Source organism: Piliocolobus tephrosceles, chromosome 6 (genome assembly GCF_002776525.5).
Source record: "Piliocolobus tephrosceles isolate RC106 chromosome 6, ASM277652v3, whole genome shotgun sequence".
Taxonomy (NCBI): Eukaryota; Metazoa; Chordata; class Mammalia; order Primates; family Cercopithecidae; genus Piliocolobus; species Piliocolobus tephrosceles.
In genome coordinates, this window is record NC_045439.1 from 30,066,646 (window position 1) to 30,086,025 (window position 19,380).

Sequence of the window (19,380 nt, forward strand, 5' to 3'; positions counted from 1 at the left end):
TACAGTATCTCAATCCTGGTACCTGATTAATATCTGTTGAATAGATAATGAATGCAAATGAATCAAAAGCAAGAGCCCCCACCCAGAGAAGCCTAGAATTCCACAACAGTGACCTTTCAGCTACCAAATGCAATTGTCTTCTCTTGGTCTTTCTCCTCCTGGTCCTTCCTGAAGCAGCAGACACCCATTGCCATCCTCTTAAAACAGACTATTTTGTTAGATTTCATCTCCCTTCTCTCTGCAGGGACTCTTGCAACATCTCTGACCACTTCTATATGTATTTCATCAACTCTGGAGTGCTTGCTTTCTTTTGTTTTTTTTGCTGCCTGGTTTGTAATGAACTAAGATGCTTTCAACGGTAAGATGCATCAGTCAAGAAAGAAAAAAGAATCCACTGATTAGGCTCATGCCTGTAATCCCAGCACTTTGGGAGGCCACGGCCGGCAGATCACTTGAGCCCAGGTGTTCAAGACTAGCCGGGACAACATGATGAAATCCCATCTCTACCAAAAATACAAAAAATTAGCCGAGCCTGGTGGCGTGCCCCTGTGGTACCAGCTACTTTGGAGGCTAAGGTGGGAGGATCACTTGAGCCCAGGGAGGTTGAGGCGGCAGCGAGCCAAGATTGTGCCACTGCACTTCAGCCTGGGGGACAGAGCGAGACCCAGTCTCAAAAAAAAAAGAGCTTTTTTTCAGATTTTATTTGATCCCATAGCCTTCTTACACATACATAAGAGAAAACACAAGAAAAACAGATTGGTTAAAATATTGTTAAAATATCTCAGAGTCTAACTCTCCTGATTCATTTTTGATCAGTCATTGTTTTCAGGTTTTTTTCACAGACTCATCCTCTCTACTATCAAGGGCTTTGTTAAGAAAATGTTCACTGTTGTCTCAGGCCACTGGTCCCTACTCTGCAACTTTTGAGGTGCATTTGAGAGCAGTGACAACCAGGGAACCGCTGTCACCTGGTCAATGGTAACTGTGACAGGCAGCCCAATTCAGAGATGTAACTTGGAGAAAATGTGCGTCTTAGAACTGATGAAATATGGCAGTCCTCGATCTCCTTTCAGGGCCCCTCCTATGCTCTTTCTGTTCAACAGGGCCCCTCCTATGCTCTTTCTGTTCAACAGGGCCCCTCAACCCTTCTCCTTCTAAAGAGCTTTCACTAGAACAGCAGTTCTCAAATTTGAGCTTGCATGAAGCTCATCTGAAGGGCTGGTTAAATCAGATTGCTGGGCCTTGCCCCCCAGTCTCAAATTCAGTACGTCTGGGGTGGGGCCCAAAATTTGCATTTCTAAGAAGCTTCCAGGTGTAGCCTTTGCTGCTGGCCTGAGGGCCACACTTTGAGAACCACAGCCTAGAGGATCTCCTTAGACTTAAAACCCCACTCAAGATTTTGCTTCTGGGCTGTAATTCTAAACTCTCCAGGGTCTCTGTGAACTTATCAAACTCAGTGTGTCCAAAACTTTATCCATTATCTCATGCTTCTTCCCACCCTGACTCCCCCAGCTGATGAAATTGTTCCTTCTGGGTATGTATGTTTTCCCCATAATGGCCTTGCCATCTCCCTAGTAGCCTAAATTAGAAATCTAAGAGTCTTCCTTCCCTCAGCATCCACAATCCAGTCACTATCCTTTTAATACTGAATCCACCTTTTTTTTTTTTTTTTTTTTTTTTTTGGAGACAGAGTCTCACTCTGTTGCCCAGGCTGGAGTGCAATGGCCTGATCTCAGCTCACTACAACCTCTGCCTCCCAGGTTCCAGCGATTCTCCAGCCTCAGCCTCCCAAGTAGCTGTGATTATAGGTGTGCACCACCATGCCTAATTTTTGTATTTTTAGTATACACAGGGTTTCACCATGTTGGTCAGACTGGTCTCAAACTCCTGACCTCAAGTGATCTGCCGCCTCAGCCTCCCAAAGTGCTGGGATTACAGGCGTGAGCCACCGTGCCTGGCCTGAATCCACTTTGGAAAGTACCTCAAGCCTGACTTCTCCTTCTAGGCCTTTTGCCCTGATCTTGGTTTGGACGGCCCTAACTGCACTGTTAAAATTGCTTCCTGTGGCTGATGTGGTGGCTCACACCTGTAATCCCAGCATTTTGGGAGGCCAAGGCAGGCGGATCATGAGGTCAGGAGTTTAAGACCAGCCTGGCCAACAGAGTTAAACCCCCTTCCTACTTAAAACACAAAAATTAGCCAGGTGTGGTGGCATGCACCTGTAGTCTCAGCTACTCGAGAGGCTGAGGCAGGAGAATCGCTTGAACCCCGGAGGCGGAGGTTGCGGTAACCCGAGACCATGACATTGCACTCCAGCTTGGGTGACAGAGTGAGACTCCATCTCAAAAAAAAAAAAAAAAAATTGCTTCCTGCTGGGCACAGTGGCTCACACCTGTAATCCCAGCACTTTGGGAGACCAAGGCAGGAGGGTCATGAGGTCAGGAGTTCAAGACCAGCCTGGCCAGCATAGTGAAACCCTGTCTCTACTAAAAATACAAAAAATAAAATAAAATAAAATAAATTAGCTGGGCATGGTGGTGCACACCTGTAATCCCAGCTGCTGGGGAGGCTAAGGCAAGAGAATCGCTTGAACCCAGGAGGCAGAGGTTGCAGTGGACCGAGATTGCACCACTGCACTCCAGCCTGGGCAACATAGCAAGACTCTGTCTCAAAAATAAATAAATAAAATAAAATTACTTCCTCATTGGGCTCCCAGCCCCTAGCCTCTCCTGCTTCCACATCATCATTCCTATTGTTGCCTGAATTATCTTGCTGAAAGGAGATCTGATTAATCCCCTGCTCAGAAGCTTTCAATGACTTCCCATTGCCAAGCATAACTAACACAACAAATACTATTTATTTCATGTGCCAGGCACTCAGTTACACCCTCACATGCATGTCTCATTTCATTTTTGCAACAACACTGTAGGGGCAGGAACTATTTATTTGCCACATTTTACTGATACGGACATTAAGACTCAGAAAAGCTAAGTCACTTGCCCAGGGTGATACAACTAAGAAATTGTGAAGCTAAGATTCTAAGCCTGGTTAAATAGCTCTCAAATCTTAAATATGACTCCTTACTTAGTGTTCCTTATCACGACCTGTGAAGCCCGGTGCAGTCCAGTCCCATGCTGATTTTCCAGCCCATCATCCACCAATGAGTCCCGTCCTCTCCTGCTGCCAAGCATGTTTACCTTCCACTCCCGAGAAAGTGTCCCTTCTTCCAGGAAGCCCTCCCTGCCCTCCAGAAGGTATGAACCTTCTCTGAACTCTATGTGTCACCTAAGTCACAGGCTGACCACATTCTGACTTGTACCCTGGCTATGTCTCCAAAAAGAGGAATTGTGATTTGTTCTGTCATTTGCCAGTGCCCTGCAGATAGCTAACATTTTGTGGGTTCAATGGACTCTTCTTGTATAGATGAGGAAACTGAGGCCAGAGGAACTCAGTCCTTGCTTGCCCAACGTCAGCCAGTTGGCTAGTGACTGGGCTGGGACCAGCACCTAGCTCCTGACTCCTGCCAGCTCCTGCCCTTGTCTCTACACCCCTGTCTTGGGTCTCCTGAGATCCGGGATCTGGATCCGCCAGCTGCATTCTCCAGGACAAAAGACCTGGAGGCGACCCAAGGTGGAATAACCCATCAATCATTCCCCTTCCCCTCTCCTAGGGGAGTTTTCTTCCAAGCCTGCATCTGGGCCCCAGGTGAATGGAGGAAGCACTGTGCCAGGCCTCTTTCTTACTTGTTCCTTCTTGTTTTAAGTTAGAGACCCAGGAGTTGCTCAAAGGACTCCCAGTGGCCTGTGCAAAGTTGGCCATCTACCCCGGGAACTCAAGAAGTGCAGACTGGCTTTACCTAACCGCACAGCCCCTCATGGCCATGTATCATATGTTAGTCAATGGCTGCTACTCTACCTAGAAAAAAATCCAAGTGCACCACTCACCATGGCCCCTGGACTTTGCCCATCTTCTCCAGCCCCTTCCACTCTGCCTTTGCTCACTGACACTAGTCATGTTGGTCCTCCTGCTGTCCTGAAACACACTGGCTTTTTCCTCTGCCTGGAACGCTGGTCCCAGGATTCCTTGATGAGCTTTGGCTTACTTTAAAAGTTGCCTTATTAGCACAGCCTTCCCTAATCCTCTTTCAAAATGAGACCCCCTTTCTCAATCACTCCCTGGTCTCATCATCGTTTTTTCTCCTTCATAACACCTGTCTCAGTCTGTCACCATGATTCATTATTTATCGTATTTACTGCCAACTTTCCCCCCTACAATGCAAGCCAACTAGGGTGGGGGCCATAGGACTGCTTGAGCCCAGGAGTTCAAGACCAGTGTAGGCAACATAGAGAGACTCCACCTCTACAATTTTTTTTTAAAAAAATAAATTAGCCGGGCATGGTGGTGCATGCCTGTAATCCCAGCTCCTCAGAAGGCTGAGGCAGGAGCCCAGGAGTTTGAGGCTACAGTAAGCCATGATCATGTCTCTGCGCTGAGCCTGGGCAACAGAGCAAGACCCTGACCCAAGAACAAAAAAAAAGAAAAAAAGAAAAAAAAAAAGAGAGAAAATTGCTTATGATTTGAGTCTTTACAAGGTCTCACATCAGAGGTGCTATTAAGTCAATCACTTTGTACTGAACAACAATCTACAATTTGGGAAGACACATGGCCCTATCTTAGACCTCAATCAATGCTACTTGCCTGAGTGAATCACTAACAAATGGAGTAAATAAAAATACACTTTATTTCTTTTTCTTTTTCTTTTTTTTTTTTTTTTTTGAGACCGAGTCTTCCTCTGTCACCCAGGCTGGAGTGCAGTGTGTGATCTTGGCTCACTGCAACTTCCGCCTCCCGGGTTCAAACAATTCTTGTGCCTCAGCCTCCCAGGTAACTGGGATTACAGACATGTGCCACCATACCAAGCTAAGTTTTGTATTTTTAGTAGAGATGGGGTTTCGCCATGTTGGCCAGCTGGTCTCCAACTCCTGGCCTCAGGTGATCCACCTGCCTCAGCCTCCCAAAATGCTGGGATTACAGGCATGAGCCACCGTGCCTGGCCTGGGAGTAAAGAAATTTAACACAAATTTAGTTATTCCCAGGAAAATAATCTTACAAGTGTTGGGTATCAAAAGCAGTATGTACCTGATACATTGTGGAGATCCTGATCATAAGTCAACACAAATAAAAAAAGAACTCCCCTAATAGTGTAGGATGTATACTTATGGCTTAAAATAAAAAAATTTTAGGGATAGCAGCACATACATTCTCATAAAATTTCAATTAACTGATGGAAATGAAGGCAGCACACTGAAACACCGTGTTAAATGACTCCAACTCTAGAGAAGGAAAACAAAGACATTTGTATCAAAGATTCATTTGATAAGCCTTCCTTCACAAAATATGTGTAGAAAAACAACTTTTCAAAAATAACATGTTGTTTTCCATAAGGTAATTTAAAATATACAAGCGTAACTAAGTAATATATTATTGGCCGGGCGCGGTGGCTCAAGCCTGTAATCCCAGCACTTTGGGAGGCCGAGACGGGTGGATCACGAGGTCAGGAGATCGAGACCATCCTGGCTAACATGGTGAAACCCCGTCTCTACTAAAAAATACTAAAAAAAACTAGCCGGGTGAGGTGGCAGGCGCCTGTGGTCCCAGCTACTCTGGAGGCTGAGGCAGGAGAATGGCGTAAACCCAGGAGGTGGAGCTTGCAGTGAGCTGAAATCCAGCCACTGCACTCCAGCCCGGGCAACAGAGCGAGACTCTGTCTCAAAAAAAAAAAAAAAAAAAAGTAATATATTATTATAAGCAGACATTTGACTATTTTACCTAGATCCCTTGAAGTTTACGTATATGCAAACTAGCCCAACTTCTTCAGTTTGTCCTCCCTGGGAAATGGGAGGTCACTTTGTTTGGGGATTGCATTGTATTCGGACACACTGAGAACCTCCTACATGCCAGGTACTGTGAGAGGACATGGGGTTAAGTGAAAATCAAAGTAAATGTGGGCTGGGCACGGTGGCTCACATCTGTAATCCCAGCACTTTTGGAGGACGAGGCTGGCAGATCACTTGAGACCAGCCTGGCCAACATGGTAAAACCTCATCTCTACTTAAAACACACACACACAAAATTAGCCAGGCATGGTGGTGTGCACCTGTAATCCCAGCTACTTGGAAGGTTGAGGCAGGAGAATCACTTGGACCTGGGAGGTGGAGGTTGCAGTGAGCCGAGATTGCGTCATTGCACTCCAGCCTGGGCAACAAGAGGGACACTCGGTCTTAAAAAAAAAAAAAGAAAAAAGAAAAGAAAAAGTAAGTAAATGTAACCCTGTGCCTTAGGAGCTTACAATCTTCTTGGGGTATCAGACAAAAAAAAGGCAATAACCATACAGTGGGATAAGGGTGGCGTGATGGGCAAACCTTTTCAGGGCATCCAGGAGGAATGAGAGGAGAGAATCAGAGAAGGCTTCCTGGAGGAAATGCCCACTAACTGGAGACCTAAGGGACACAAGCTGGGAGTAGAGGTTGGGAGTAGAGTAGGTGCAACAGAGAGAAGAGTGTATGCGAAGTCTAGAAATTGAAAGCATGGAATAAAATCTGAGAACTAGAAAACAGAGCAATCAGGGTGACCACAGCGTGCAAAAGAGAGTGTCATAAGACGTGGGGCAATTCCAGAGGGCGTCTTCAGCCGTGTTCTGGAGCTTCGATTCTCCCCACAAGAAAGAAGGGAGACATGGTCACATGTGTGTCCAGGCTGGGAAAGGCCGAGCCTCACAGCAGGGAGAACAGGTAGGAAGCAGTGGGAGTCAGTAGTGGCCTGCGCTGAAGCAGGAGAAGGAAGACAAGCTGCTGGGTCAAGTGATCTGAAGGAGGGAGAATGAACAGGACTTGGCCACTGGGATGTTAGTCTGAGGTGGCGGGTGGTGGGCGCTGGGACAGGAAGCAGAGTTAAAGGTAAGACCCAGGTGTCTGGCTTGAACATGGAGGGCTGATGCAGGCACTGTATTGGGAACACAAGAAGAAATGGTGATGGAAGGAAAACCGCTTCTGTTTAAGACTTCGTGCAACTGGGGTGCTTCTGGGACATCCAAGTGGAAATGTTCATTAGGTGTGAAAGAAATGGAGCTTGGGGAAGAGGATGACAGCAAGACCTATGGAATTAGCATTCATCCTGATTTCAGAGACAACAGAAGCCATGGATATAAGAAGGAAGATGCTGGGCACAGAAGCTGGGTCAAGAACTGAGAGGAGGAAGAGAGGAAGAACCAGGAAGTTGAAGGTAGAGGGGATATATATTTTGCAAGACTGGAGATACTAGAGATAGTTGAATGCTGATGGAAGGAAGGAAGGAAGGAAGGAAGGAAGGAAGGAAGGAAGGAAGGAAGGAGGGAGACTTTAGAAAATGAGCAGGGGAAGACAAAGGAGAGGAGGTAATAGGCGAGAGGGTCTCAGGAGGAGGGAAGGAGGTAGGATTCAAAGCCAGAGAAGAGCTGAGCCTGGGGTAGGAGACATCTCTTCCAGCAGTGAGTGAGTTGCAAGAAATAGCTGTGGAATCAGTGAACGGAAGCAGCTGCGGACAGGGAAGACAGTGCATCGGTTTGGCGGCAGGAAGCTGAGGGAGTTCTAGTTTCTCAATAAAACAGGAGGCAGAGTCATTGCTGAGACAGACACCGGGTGACAGGGTCAAGGTTATTACAAAGGTTTTCATTACGGTGGAGTCAGTGTCACTCAGCCCTAAGTCCCAGAAGCAGCTGACTTTGCCAGCCACAGAAAGCGGCTGCATCTCTCAGAGGCATTCCTATTGCCTAAATTCAGGAACCTGATGTATAAGCTCAGGGATGCGGTCCAAAGAGAGCACACATACAAGAAGAAATTCATCTGTCTACCTGACCTGCAAATTCACCTCTTGCAGAAGACCTGCAGGGGAACTAGATCCTAACCAGAAAGATATTAATCAGATAAACGGAATGTTTAATCACATCAGGCTGTCCCTAGGCTAAGACTCCCCTTTCCTAGGAGTGGTGGCTTTGCCTAAGTATGTCTGTTTTTTTCTATGCCTCCAGGGCTGGCCAATCCTTGTTAATTGGCACTTTTTTTTTCTTTAGATATGCTAGTAAATGCAATCAGGTTGAGTTCTATCTTATCTGACTTGGAGCCATTCTGTTCCTTCAGGAAGGTGCCTGCATCTGTCTATAAGCTCATCTATTCTCAGTGAGTGTCGTCATAGCCCCCAGTGACAAAAAAAAAAAAAAAAAAAACCCTCCCTTTCATAGCATAGAATTGGGCAGGGTTGGAATAAACACTAACATGCACTACTGGGAGTTGATCATAGGTCACTGAGAGCCAGGGGACTGAATCTGCCTAGTTCAATGCAGTGCAGAGGAGTGTTTCAGGTTTTGTGGATCAGTCCGTCTCTATTGCAAATATTCAGCTCTGCTGTTGTAACGCTCAAGCAGCCACAGACAATATGCAAACAAATAGGTGTGGCTGTGTTCCAACAAAATTTGATTTATACAACCAAGGGTGGCCGGCTTGCAGGCTGTAGTTTGCCCATCTTCTCCCTCTTCCCTCACACCCCCATTGTACTACCAGCCAAAAACATGGTAAGGGCTCAATAAAGATTGGTGGGCTGGGCGCAGTGCCCCATGCATGTAATCCCAACACTTTGGGAGGCTGAGGTGGGTGGATCACTTGAGATCAAGAGTTGGAGACCAGCCTGGCCAACATGGCGAAACCCCGTCTCTACTGAAAATACAAAAATTAGCCGGGTGTGGTGGTGCACGCCTGTAATCCCAGCTACCTTGGGAGGCTGCAGCAGGAGAATTGCTTGAGCCTAGGAGGCGGAGGTTGCAGTGGGCCAGGATTGCTCCACTGAACTCCAGCCTGGGCCACAGAGTAAGACTCTGTCCAAAAAAAAAAAAAAGATTGGTGAAGAAGGAATGACTCTGTCTTAGTCTTTTTCGCTAAATCTATCATGACATCCTTGTTTCTGCAAAATATCCCCCCATATTAGTACAACCATTGGATTGAGCAGAAGGAAGTGATCTAAACAAGAGGTAAGGTGTGAGATAACATGACTAACATGATTTTCAGAACTTTTCTTTCCTTCTTTTTCTTTTTCTTTTTTTTTGAGACAGAGTTTTGCTCTTGTTGCCCAGACTGGAGTGCAATGGCAAGATCTTACTGCAACCTCCACCTCCCTGGTTCAAGCAATTCTGTCTCAGCCTCTCGAGTAGCTGGGATTACAGGCATGCACCACCATGCCCAGCTAGAGATGGGGTTTCATCATGTTGGCCACGCTGGTCCTGAACGCCTGACCTTAGGTAATCCATCTGCCTTGGCCTCCCAAAGTGCTGGGAGTACAGGTGTGAGCCACAGTGCCAGGCCGCTTTTTTTTTTTTTTTTTGAAAGAAACTCCAGCTCTGTTGCTCAGGCTGGAGTGTAGTAGCAGGATCATAGCTCACTGCAGCCTCCAAACTCCTGGGCTCAAGCAATCCTCCCACTTCAGCCTCCCAAGAAGCTGGGATTACAGGCACGAGCCACCATACCCAGCTAAGTTTTAAAAAATTCAGTGTAGAGATGGGGTCTCGCTTTGTTACACAGGCTGGGCTGGAACTCCTGGCTTCAAGGGATCCTCCTGCCTCAGCTCCCAAAGTGCTACCATTACAGGCAGGAGCCACCACATCTGGCCCAATTTTCAGAGCTTTCCAAGAATTTACAGGCACTTGTGAATGGATCATTCCATGACTTAAGCCCTCTGGCCACATAATAGGACTTAAAAAAAAAAAAAAAATGGCCTGAGTATTAGGTGCTTAGGAGACTATGTCCTGGTTTGGAGAACAGTGCTACACCTGTAGACTCATGGGCACTAAGCAGTAGATTCCAGCTACTTGGGCCAGGCGCAGCGGCTCCTCCCTCTAATCCTAAGCATTCTGAGGCTGGGGCAGGAGAACTGCTTGAGGCCAGGAGTTTGAGACCAGCCTGGGCAACATAGCAAGACCTCATCTCTACCAAAACAAAACAAAACAAAAAACACAACAGATTCCAGCTTCTTAGGGGCAGAATCACATCCCTTTCTCTCCTGTTCCCCCTCTGCACCTTACTCAGAGAGGGACTCAAAGGATGCTCACTGAGTTCTGAGTTTGTTTCTGTGGTTGTCCAATTCTAGGTCGTTTTTCTCCTCTCTGTACTTTTCCTATTTTTCCAGATTTTCTACAGTTGCTACGTTTAGAAACAACAAAATCTGAGTGGGCATGGTGGCTCATGCCTATAATCCCAGCACTTCGGGAGGCCGAGGCGGGAGGATCACTTGAGGTCAGGAGTTCGAGACCAGCCTGGCCAACATGACGAAATCCCGTCTCTACTAAAAATACAAAAATTAGTCGGGCGTGGTGGTGCATGCTTGTAATCCCAGCTTCTTGGGAGGTTGAGCTGGGAGGTGGAGGTTGCAGTGAGCCGAGATCGCTGCACTCCAGCCTGGGCAACAGAGCGAGACTCTGTCTCAAAAAAAACAAGAACAAAATCTAAATCTTTGTTAGAACAAAACCAAAGAGTTAATTAAAAAAACCAGAGCGATCTGTCAGCCTTGAGTTTACTTTTCCCTGTCCTGAATATAAACCTCTTTCTGGTTACAAACTTGTAGCTCTCCTTGTGGAAAGAGAATAGGCTGCAGCAGTTCAGTTCCAACTGCACAAATGCTGCTGTTTGTCTTTTGACTTCTACGAAGAGATCATTATCCTATTCACAGTAGCAAGTAATTAAGACTATTTACAAATCTTTCATTTGGACTCCTGACTTGCTGAGAACATTCACAGACACCTGAGCCTCTGTCAAGCACACAATAGGATTTCTGAGTTTACACACATTCTCCTCTGCTTTCAAAAAATGTGATTCAAAACTCTCCAGCTCATCTAAGAACAACATGGTGAGAAGAAAACGTGACTGTCTTCTAACAAGCAATTCTTCAGAAACTGACCTCAAAGAGTCTAAAATAATGGCAACCTCTCCAAGACCACCTTCCAATTTAGAAAGAAAAATGTTGTTATCTCAGTAACTTCAATTGACTTAAACATTTTATGTTCCTCAAATATCTAATGATTTGTGTAAAAACCATCAGACCGGAGATTCTCATTCTTGGCTGAGGCAAGAGACAGGTTCACCATACAGTGTTTTTCAAATACAGAGATCTCAGGGCCTTCTCCCAGACTCAGACTCAGGGTGTATAAAGCGGGCAGAGATCAGGGTGCATTCACTTTTATGTCCTGGAGGCCAGCACAGTGCCTGATACAGATGATGCTCAATAAATATTTGCTTGACAAAGATGGTAAAGGGGTCCTTCTTGGGATAGTTAAGAAAACTGAGGTCTGGGGTTTCATGAAAACTTGCTCTACTCTTCTGCATTGCTAGAATTTCTATCATGTTTATTTTTTAAAAAGGGCTCATTTAAGAAATAAATCAATTTATGATCGGGCGCGGTGGCTCATGCCTGTAATCCCAGCACTTTGGGAGGCTGAGGCTGGTGGATCACTTGAGGTCAGGAGTTTGAGACCAGCCTAGCCAACATGGTGAAACCACATCTCTACTAAAAACACAAAAAATTAGCCGGGTGTTGTGGCCGGCACCTGCAATCCCAGCTACTTGGGAGGCTGAGGCAGGAGAATCGCTTGAACCTAGCAGGCAGAGGTTGCAGTGAGCCGAGATCATGCCACTGCACTCCAGCCCGGGTGACAGAGTGAGACCCCATCTCAAAAAAACCCCAAAAAATTAAAAAGAGATTTATAACTAAAATAGCTAAAATAATCTGAGTACTGTTAGAGCAAAACAATTATTGTTTTATTTAAATATATGTAGATTACAAAAGCTTATTCTATAACATAAATGTGTCTGTTGTTTTCATAATAGTATGTCTTAAGTTATATTGTTAAAGTGAAAATAATAATCACAAACATTTGTTTGGCACTTACTAGGTGCTAGGCAATATTCTAGGTGCTTTATATATATTAACTCACATAAGCTTCTTAATAGCTCTGTAAGGTAGGAACGATATCTCACTTTTTATTTTTATTTTTTAAATTTTTATTTATTTATTTTTGAGACGGAATCTTGCTTGTTGCCCAGGCTGGAGTGCAGTGGCACCATCTCGGTTCACTGCACCCTCTGCCTCCTGGGTTTAAGCGATTCTCCTGCCTCAGCCTCCCAAGCAGCTGGGATTACAGACACCTGCCACCATGCCTGGCTAATTCTTGCATTTTCAGTAGAGACAGGATTTCACCATGTTGGCCAGGCTGGTCTGGAACTCCTGGCCTCAAGTGATCCATCCTCCTCAGCTTCCCAAAATGCTGGGATTACAGGCGTGAGCCACCACACCCAGCTGATATCTCACTTTTTAGATGAAGTAACTGAAGCACAGAGAGAAACAGGCAGCATGCCCAAGGTGCAGCTATAAGGGGAAGATGGAACTCTGACCAGGAGCCCTGGTGGTTAGCCAATGCACCACACCATCTCAACTCATATGTGGAACTGGAAACATATCCAGTCCTAATGTCCTCAATTGGTTTCATAAATAGATGGCCAGCTGAAGAAACTTAAACACATATATATTTGTTGAATAAACAGAATCATCCTGGGGAAGCTCAGCCTGCCTCTTCTAAAAGAGAAATGAATGACCTGTATGAGTCATTCAGCTCATCGCAATGACCTGTATGAGTAGGGATTTTGTCTATCCTACCACCAGCACCTAAAGCCTGGCCTGGTGCTTAGTAGGTACTCAACAGATACTTGACTAACTGAATGAAAGTGCTGTATCCAGGGCCTGATGCAATTAAGAATCACAGCTATCAGCAAGGCATGGTGGCTCAGGCCTGTAATCCCAGCACTTCTGGAGGCCAAAGTGGGCCCAAGTGGATCACTTGAGTCCAGGTGTTTGAGACCAGCCTTGGCAACATGGCGAGACACCATCTCTACTAAAAATAAAATGAACTGGGTGTGGTGGTGTGCACCAATGGTCCCAGCAGTCTCTCTCTGCCATGAATTTGATAACAGCCTTGTTGGGGCAGGCCCCATCCTTCCCCCCAATTCACCTCGTGGTGACTTTACAGAGCAACCCACCAGGGTTCTTACACTCCTTTGTCAGACTGATTCACTCTAGTACTCACAGAAAGAGGCTGCCACTCCCCATGGCCATTGGAATGTGACTCAGCTGATATGTAAATGTATTGAAAAAAAGCTTATGGGTGTGGTGGCAGCCACTGTAGTTCTAGCTACTTGAGAAGTTAAGGTGGTAGGATGGCTTGAGCCCAGGACTTCAAGGACTTCAAGGACTCCAGGACTTCAAGGCTGCAGTGTGCCTGTGAATAGCCACTGCACTCCAGCCTGGGCAATATAGCAAGACCCTCATCTCTCTCTCTTTTTGACATGGAGTCTCACTCTGTTGCCCAGGCCAGAGTGCAGTGGCCCAATCTTGGCTCACTGCAACCTCTGCCTCCTGGGTTCAAGTGATTCTCCTGTCTCAGCCTTCCTGGTAGCTGAGATTACAGGCACTCGCCACCACACCCAGATGATTTTTTTTTTTTTTTGTATCTTTAGTAGAGACAGAGTTTCACCATGTTGGCCAAGCTGGTCTTGAACTCCTGACCTCAAGGCCCACCTTGGTCTCCCAAAGTGCTGGGATTACAGACGTGAGCCAGTGTGCCTGGCCCAAGACTCTCATCAAAAGAGAAGAGAAGAGAAGAGAGAAGAGAGAAGAGAAAAAGAAAAGAAAAGAAAATATCTTAAAAGATAGGTCAAACTGGGATCCAGACACGATGAGTTCCTGTCCTGATTCCAACAGGCCTGAGTCCTCTACAATGAGAAAATACTCACATATTATTTGTTTTTTTGTTTGTTTCTGAGACAGTGTCTTGCTCTGTCTTCCAGGCTGGAGGGCAGTGGTGCCATCACAGGTCACTGCAGCCTCAGACCCTTGGGTTCAAATGATCCTCCCTCCTCAGCCTCCCAAGTAGCAAGGACTAGGGGTGTGTGCCACCATGCATTAATTAAAAAAAAAAAAAAAATTTAGTGTTGGGTTCTTACTGTCTTGCCCAGGCTGCTCAACTCCTGGCCTTGAGCTATCCTCTGACCTTGGCCTCCCAAAGTGCTGGGATTACAGGCATGAGTCACGTCTGGCGATTTACTTGTATAAGTAAGAAAGACAAAAACAAGGTGAGGGACTCTTCATAAGTCCCATAAGTCAGGAATTGCAGGGGCAAATTATGTTATGTTTTTCCCCTGCACAAAATAAACTTTTTGAGGGACACACATTTGACAGTGTGCCCCATACCAGTGAGAAGCACCCCGGGTTTGGCATTCCTGTCGATTTTCTTTTGGTTTTCTGGGGCTCTGCATGGGGGAACTGAGGGGGTAGGGAACGCATGTCAGCTCAACAACAGTCTTGCAGCTGTCCAGTCCCAGAACGAGAAGCCCTGAGCAAGGGAAAAGGCGCCCCACAGAAGTACTGCTCCAACAGCGCCCAGAAATGGCAGTCTCTTGGAATTCCTAGGGCTTCTGCCGAACCCGCAGGCAGGGCTGCCACCCCCCACCCCGCACCCAGGCTCCGCGAGGCCCACCACGCACCTTGGATGGTCCTCTTGAAGAAGGCCTTGCAAGCCTCACAGGAGGCCACGCCGTAGTGGTAGCCAGAGGCAATATCCCCGCACACGAGGCACAGGCGCTTGGGGATGGCGTTGAGCATGTACTCGCACTTGATGGCCGAGTCCTCCATGATGCCGCTGGCACAGTCCTCGTAGCTCTTGCGGCATGGGGTGCCTCCCAGCCCGGCGCCTGCAAACATGGGTGGCGAGTCCAGACCGTTGGCGTGGGTGCCCAGGGCCAGGCCAAAGCCACCGCTGGCGTCGGACGAGCCACTGGGGCTGTGGTGGCTGAGGGCATCGATGCCCGAGGACGGGCTGGACGGCTCAGTCTTGATGAAGGAGCCGCAGCTGGAGCCCAGGTGCCTGTCGTCTGAGGACATCCTATTCAGCAGCCTGTGGACACAAATAGGGAAGTCAGCCCCAGCAAGATGCGGTGGGTGTGGCGGGCGGGTCCAGCCCCGCAGGTAGGGTGGCTGGGAAGGGCTCTATGCTAAGGCTTTGGTGAGATAAAACAATGGTGAAGAAGGTCAACTGGTCTCCACTCGGCACAGCCGGGAGCAAGTTTCGGACATTACCTCCAGAACCTTCTGAGGCCTCAAAGAAACTTTATTTTGATCAATAAACTTCAGCGAACCAGGTGTGGTGGCTCACACCTGTAAATCCCAGCACTTTGGGAGGCTGAGGGGGGAGGATCATCGCTTGAAGCCAGGAGTTTGAAACCAGCCTGGGCAACATAGGGAGACCCCATCTGTTAAAAAATAAAAATAAAAAATCAGCCTGGCATGATGATGTATGCCTGTAGTCCCAGCTACTCAGGAGCTGAGGAGGGAGGACTGCCCAGGAGTTTGAGGCTGCAGTGAGCTCTGATTGCAACCCTACCTTCCAACATGGGTGGTAGAGTAAGACCCTATCTCCAAAAAAAAAAAAAACAAAACCTTCAGATTAGGCACCCTAGTTCTTTGCAAAGTTCTGGTTTGAGGGTGACACAAGAGGGAAACTATTCACCCAAAATGTTTGGCCAACCTTCCTGCATAACAATAATACACAAGGACTACAGTTTTATTTATTTATTTATTTATTTATTTATTTATTTATTTATTTATTTATTTATTTATTTATTTTTTGAGATGGAGTCTCTCTCTGTTGCCCAGGCTGGAGTGCAATGGCCCAATCTCGGCTCACTGCAAGGTCTGCCTCCCGGGTTCAAGCGATTGTCCCGCCTCAGCCTCCCAAGTAGCTGGATTACAGGCACCCATCATCATGCTCAGCTAATTTTTGTATTTTTAGTACAGACAGAGTTTCACCATGTTGACCAGGCTGGTCTCGAACGCCTGACTTCAGGTGATCCACCCACCTTGGCCTCCCAAAGTGCTGGGATTACAGGTATGAGCCACCGCACCCGGCCAATGGCTCCAATTTAACAGTCCTGGCAGTCCAGCTTTGGCCCAGAGACTCTAAGTACAGTGACCTGGCTTGGAGCTGGGACCCCTATCTTCACTAAGATCAAAACCAGAGGCAACAGGTCCTTTGGCCAATTCAAGAAGGAATCTTGTGGCAAAGGTACCAGCCAGATTAGCTGCCCTCTGGGTTTTACAGCTGGTCCAGGCTTGGTACAAGAAGTCATGTCTGGAAGGTGGCTTCCAAAACCCCCTATTTCATTTCCCTTCTTAGACCCGGAGCAGACCAGCTTCTTCCCAGCCTGCCTGTCCCCTAAGAGACACGTCTTCATTGGAAAGCTTGAGGGAGAATTCTAACCCCAACTCTGAGCATCCGCCAACTATTTCTACCCACGAAGCCTCCCCGCCCACACACAGAGTTCAGGTGAATTACCAGTATGGCAAGATCACTGTGTGGGGTAACAGAATGTTTCCTGTAAACCAAGCCCCTCTGCCCCGGCCGTGCTGGTGGAGGAGAAGGTGGGCAAGGGTGTGCCCCTCCCACATACCAGCTCCCAGGATGAAGGGAGGGCACCTGTCCCTCTCTCAACATGGACAAGAAAGGCAGCTGAGCTCACACCTGAGAGATTAAGGTGTGTGTTCAGGGAAACCCAGCTGTGGGTCACATTCCAGCCAGGATTGAGTCTGAGGGCAGCCTGGGTGGTGTTGATCTGTCCCTGTCCTCGACAGGCTGCCTCACTCCCTGAGCCTCCTCTATGGAGGTAGAGAGGAGGCTCATGCTTATGCCTGGAGCAGGTGAAAGGAAAGAGGGAAAGATCTTGGAGAGGAGCAAAGGATAGGGAGGTCATAGGACAGCCTGCCAATGGAAAGACAACTCATGGGTGCCAGGGAGGATCTCTCTCTCTTATCACACCCACAGAGCCCACTTGCATCTTGCAACCCATGGCCAAACAGCAATGCCACAAAATGTGTCTGTGCAACCTTATGATGGGGAGAGGCCTCCACTGTCTCTGGTCTCATTAATGATTAATACAAATTAATCCCTCCTGGCTGGGCGCGGTGGCTCATGCCTGTCATCCCAGCACTCTGGGAGGCCGAGGTGGGTGGATCACTTGAGGTCAGGAGTTCGAGACCAGCCTGCCCAACATGGTGAAAGCCCGCCTCTACAAAAAATATAAAAATTATCTGCGCATGGGCTGGGCGCGGTGGCTCACGCCTGTAATCTCAGCACTTTGGGAGGCTGAGGCGGGCGGATCACAAGGTCAGGAGATAGAGACCATCCTGGCTAACACGGTGAAACCCGTCTCTACTAAAAATACAAAAAATTAGCTGTAGTACCAACTACTTGGGAGGTTGAGGCAGGAGAATGGCGTGAACCCAGGAGGTGGAGCTTGCAGTGAGCCGAAATCGTACCACTGCACTCCAGCCTGGGCAACAGAGCAAGACTCCATCTCAAAAAAAAAAAAAAAAAAAATTATCCGGGCATGGTGGCACCGGCCTATAGTTTCAGCTACTCAGGAGGCTGAAGCACGAGAATCACTTACTTGAACCCAAGAGGTGGAGGTTGCAGTGAGTCGAGATCGCGCCACTGCACTCCAGTCTAGGCAACAGAGAAAGACTCTGTCTCAAAAATTAATTAATTAATTAATTAATTAACCCCTCCTGAGGTGATGTAGTGAGCAAGTGCTCTATGTCCCCTGCTTCAGATCTGTGCCTTGATGGATAAGAGGCATTTGCCCCAAGGAAAGTAAATGGAAAGCTCCCAGCCCCTCCCAGGAGAGGGCAGCCCACGTTTTCCCAGCTGCCTCCCCGCACCGTCTCATGGCTGGACAACCCTGAAGGACACCAGAGCAGGCAGCGGTTTGCTCCCCAAGCCTTGGTTTCCTCTTCTGCTCCCCTCCTTGATTCAGAAGGGTGCAAAGCATCCTGCAGTGTCGGGGTCCCACCTCCAGGCCCTGGACGGAGACCCCCAGGGCTGAGAGAGAAGTAAAGCAGATGCTGGCCTCTATCAGGATTGGTGCAGAAAGCCCGCTATTAACTCTTTCAGGGTTGGTGCAGGAAACCCGCTATTAATTTAGAGCCTGAATCCCAACTCAGGGGCGGGGGGGTCTAGTAATTTCAGTCCTCCAGCTTTCTCATTTCCATGACTTTTTTTTTTTTTTGATATGCAGTCTCACTGTGTCACCCAGCCTGGAGTGCAATGGCGCGTTCTTGGCTCACTGCAGCCTTCCTGGGTTCAGGCGATTCTCCTGCCTCAGCCTCCTGAGAAGCTGGGATTACAGGCGCCCTCCGCCACAACCAGCTAATTTTTGTATTTTTAGTAGAGACGGGATTTCACCATGTTGGCCAGGCTGGCCTCGAACTCCTGACTTCAGGTGATCCGCCTGCCTCAGCCTCCCAAAGTGCTGGGATTACCGGCGTGAGCCACCGCGCCCCGCCTCATTTCTGTAACTATTATTTTGGCCTCCTCAGCACGCCTTTTCCAGGAACTGTCAATGTGCACCTACTATGTGCCAAGTGCTAGCCAGATAATGGGAACAAGACAGGAACAGCTCACGATCTCAAGACGCTCATACTTCCATAGGAACAACAGACACTAAACCAACATAAGTGCACAGAGCGCCAGAAAGGGCCATGCGGGTGCCATGCTGATGGGGGCACTGCTGTGATGCCTCTGGTCTTGCTTCATTCACTCACTCATTCTTCATATTTTCAGACTATATGAAGACCCCCAGAAGGCCACAGCTTCTTTTCTGGGTTGAAATTCCTCCAGGCTCTTTCTTCTGCCTGTTTTCCTCACTCTCAGGAGCCGCCCGGCTGCCCCTCTCAGAGGCTGGGCGATCGTAGCGGCTGCCCATCATGCCCCAGCTGCACGCGAGACACCTTCTTCCATGCCATCTTGTTTAATCCTTATAGCCTGTCCGCTCTGCCCTCCTATCCCCACCTTACAGAAGGAAAAGGCTGGCGCTTGGAGCCTGTCCCATTCGCTTGAGTCCTTGGAGAAGGAAAAGGCTGGAGCTCAGAGCCTGTCCCATTCACTCGAGTCCTGGGAGAAGCTGCGGTCCGAACTTGACTGCAGGTCCATGTTCCTTGCTTCACGACACTCTGCCTCTCTGCTACCAGGCCTGGGCAAGAGCCACTCCAGGCAAGGACCTCAGCTTTCCAATCCCCCAAAATGCAGACAATGTCTGACTGCCACCCAGAGTTCCAAACCCTAGAATCCTGTCACTGCTCTTTCTTTTTGTTTTTCTTTTTCTTTCTTTTATTTTCTTTGAGACGGAGTCTGGCTCTGTCGCCCAGGCTGGAGTGCAGGGGTGCGATCTCAGCTCACTACAACCTCTGCCTCCTGGGTTG

At 47.9% G+C, this 19,380-nt stretch overlaps 1 protein-coding gene across 1 annotated transcript in view; it reads right to left on the bottom strand.

The window, feature by feature from the left end:
- Window positions 1–19,380, bottom strand: part of ESRRB (estrogen related receptor beta) — a 122,713-nt gene that overhangs the window by 44,382 nt on the left and 58,951 nt on the right. Inside the window, exon 2 of the mRNA XM_023230341.2 lies at window positions 14,613–15,022. Coding sequence (XP_023086109.2) covers window positions 14,613–15,022 — 410 coding nt within the window. The remainder of the gene's footprint in view (window positions 1–14,612; window positions 15,023–19,380) is intronic.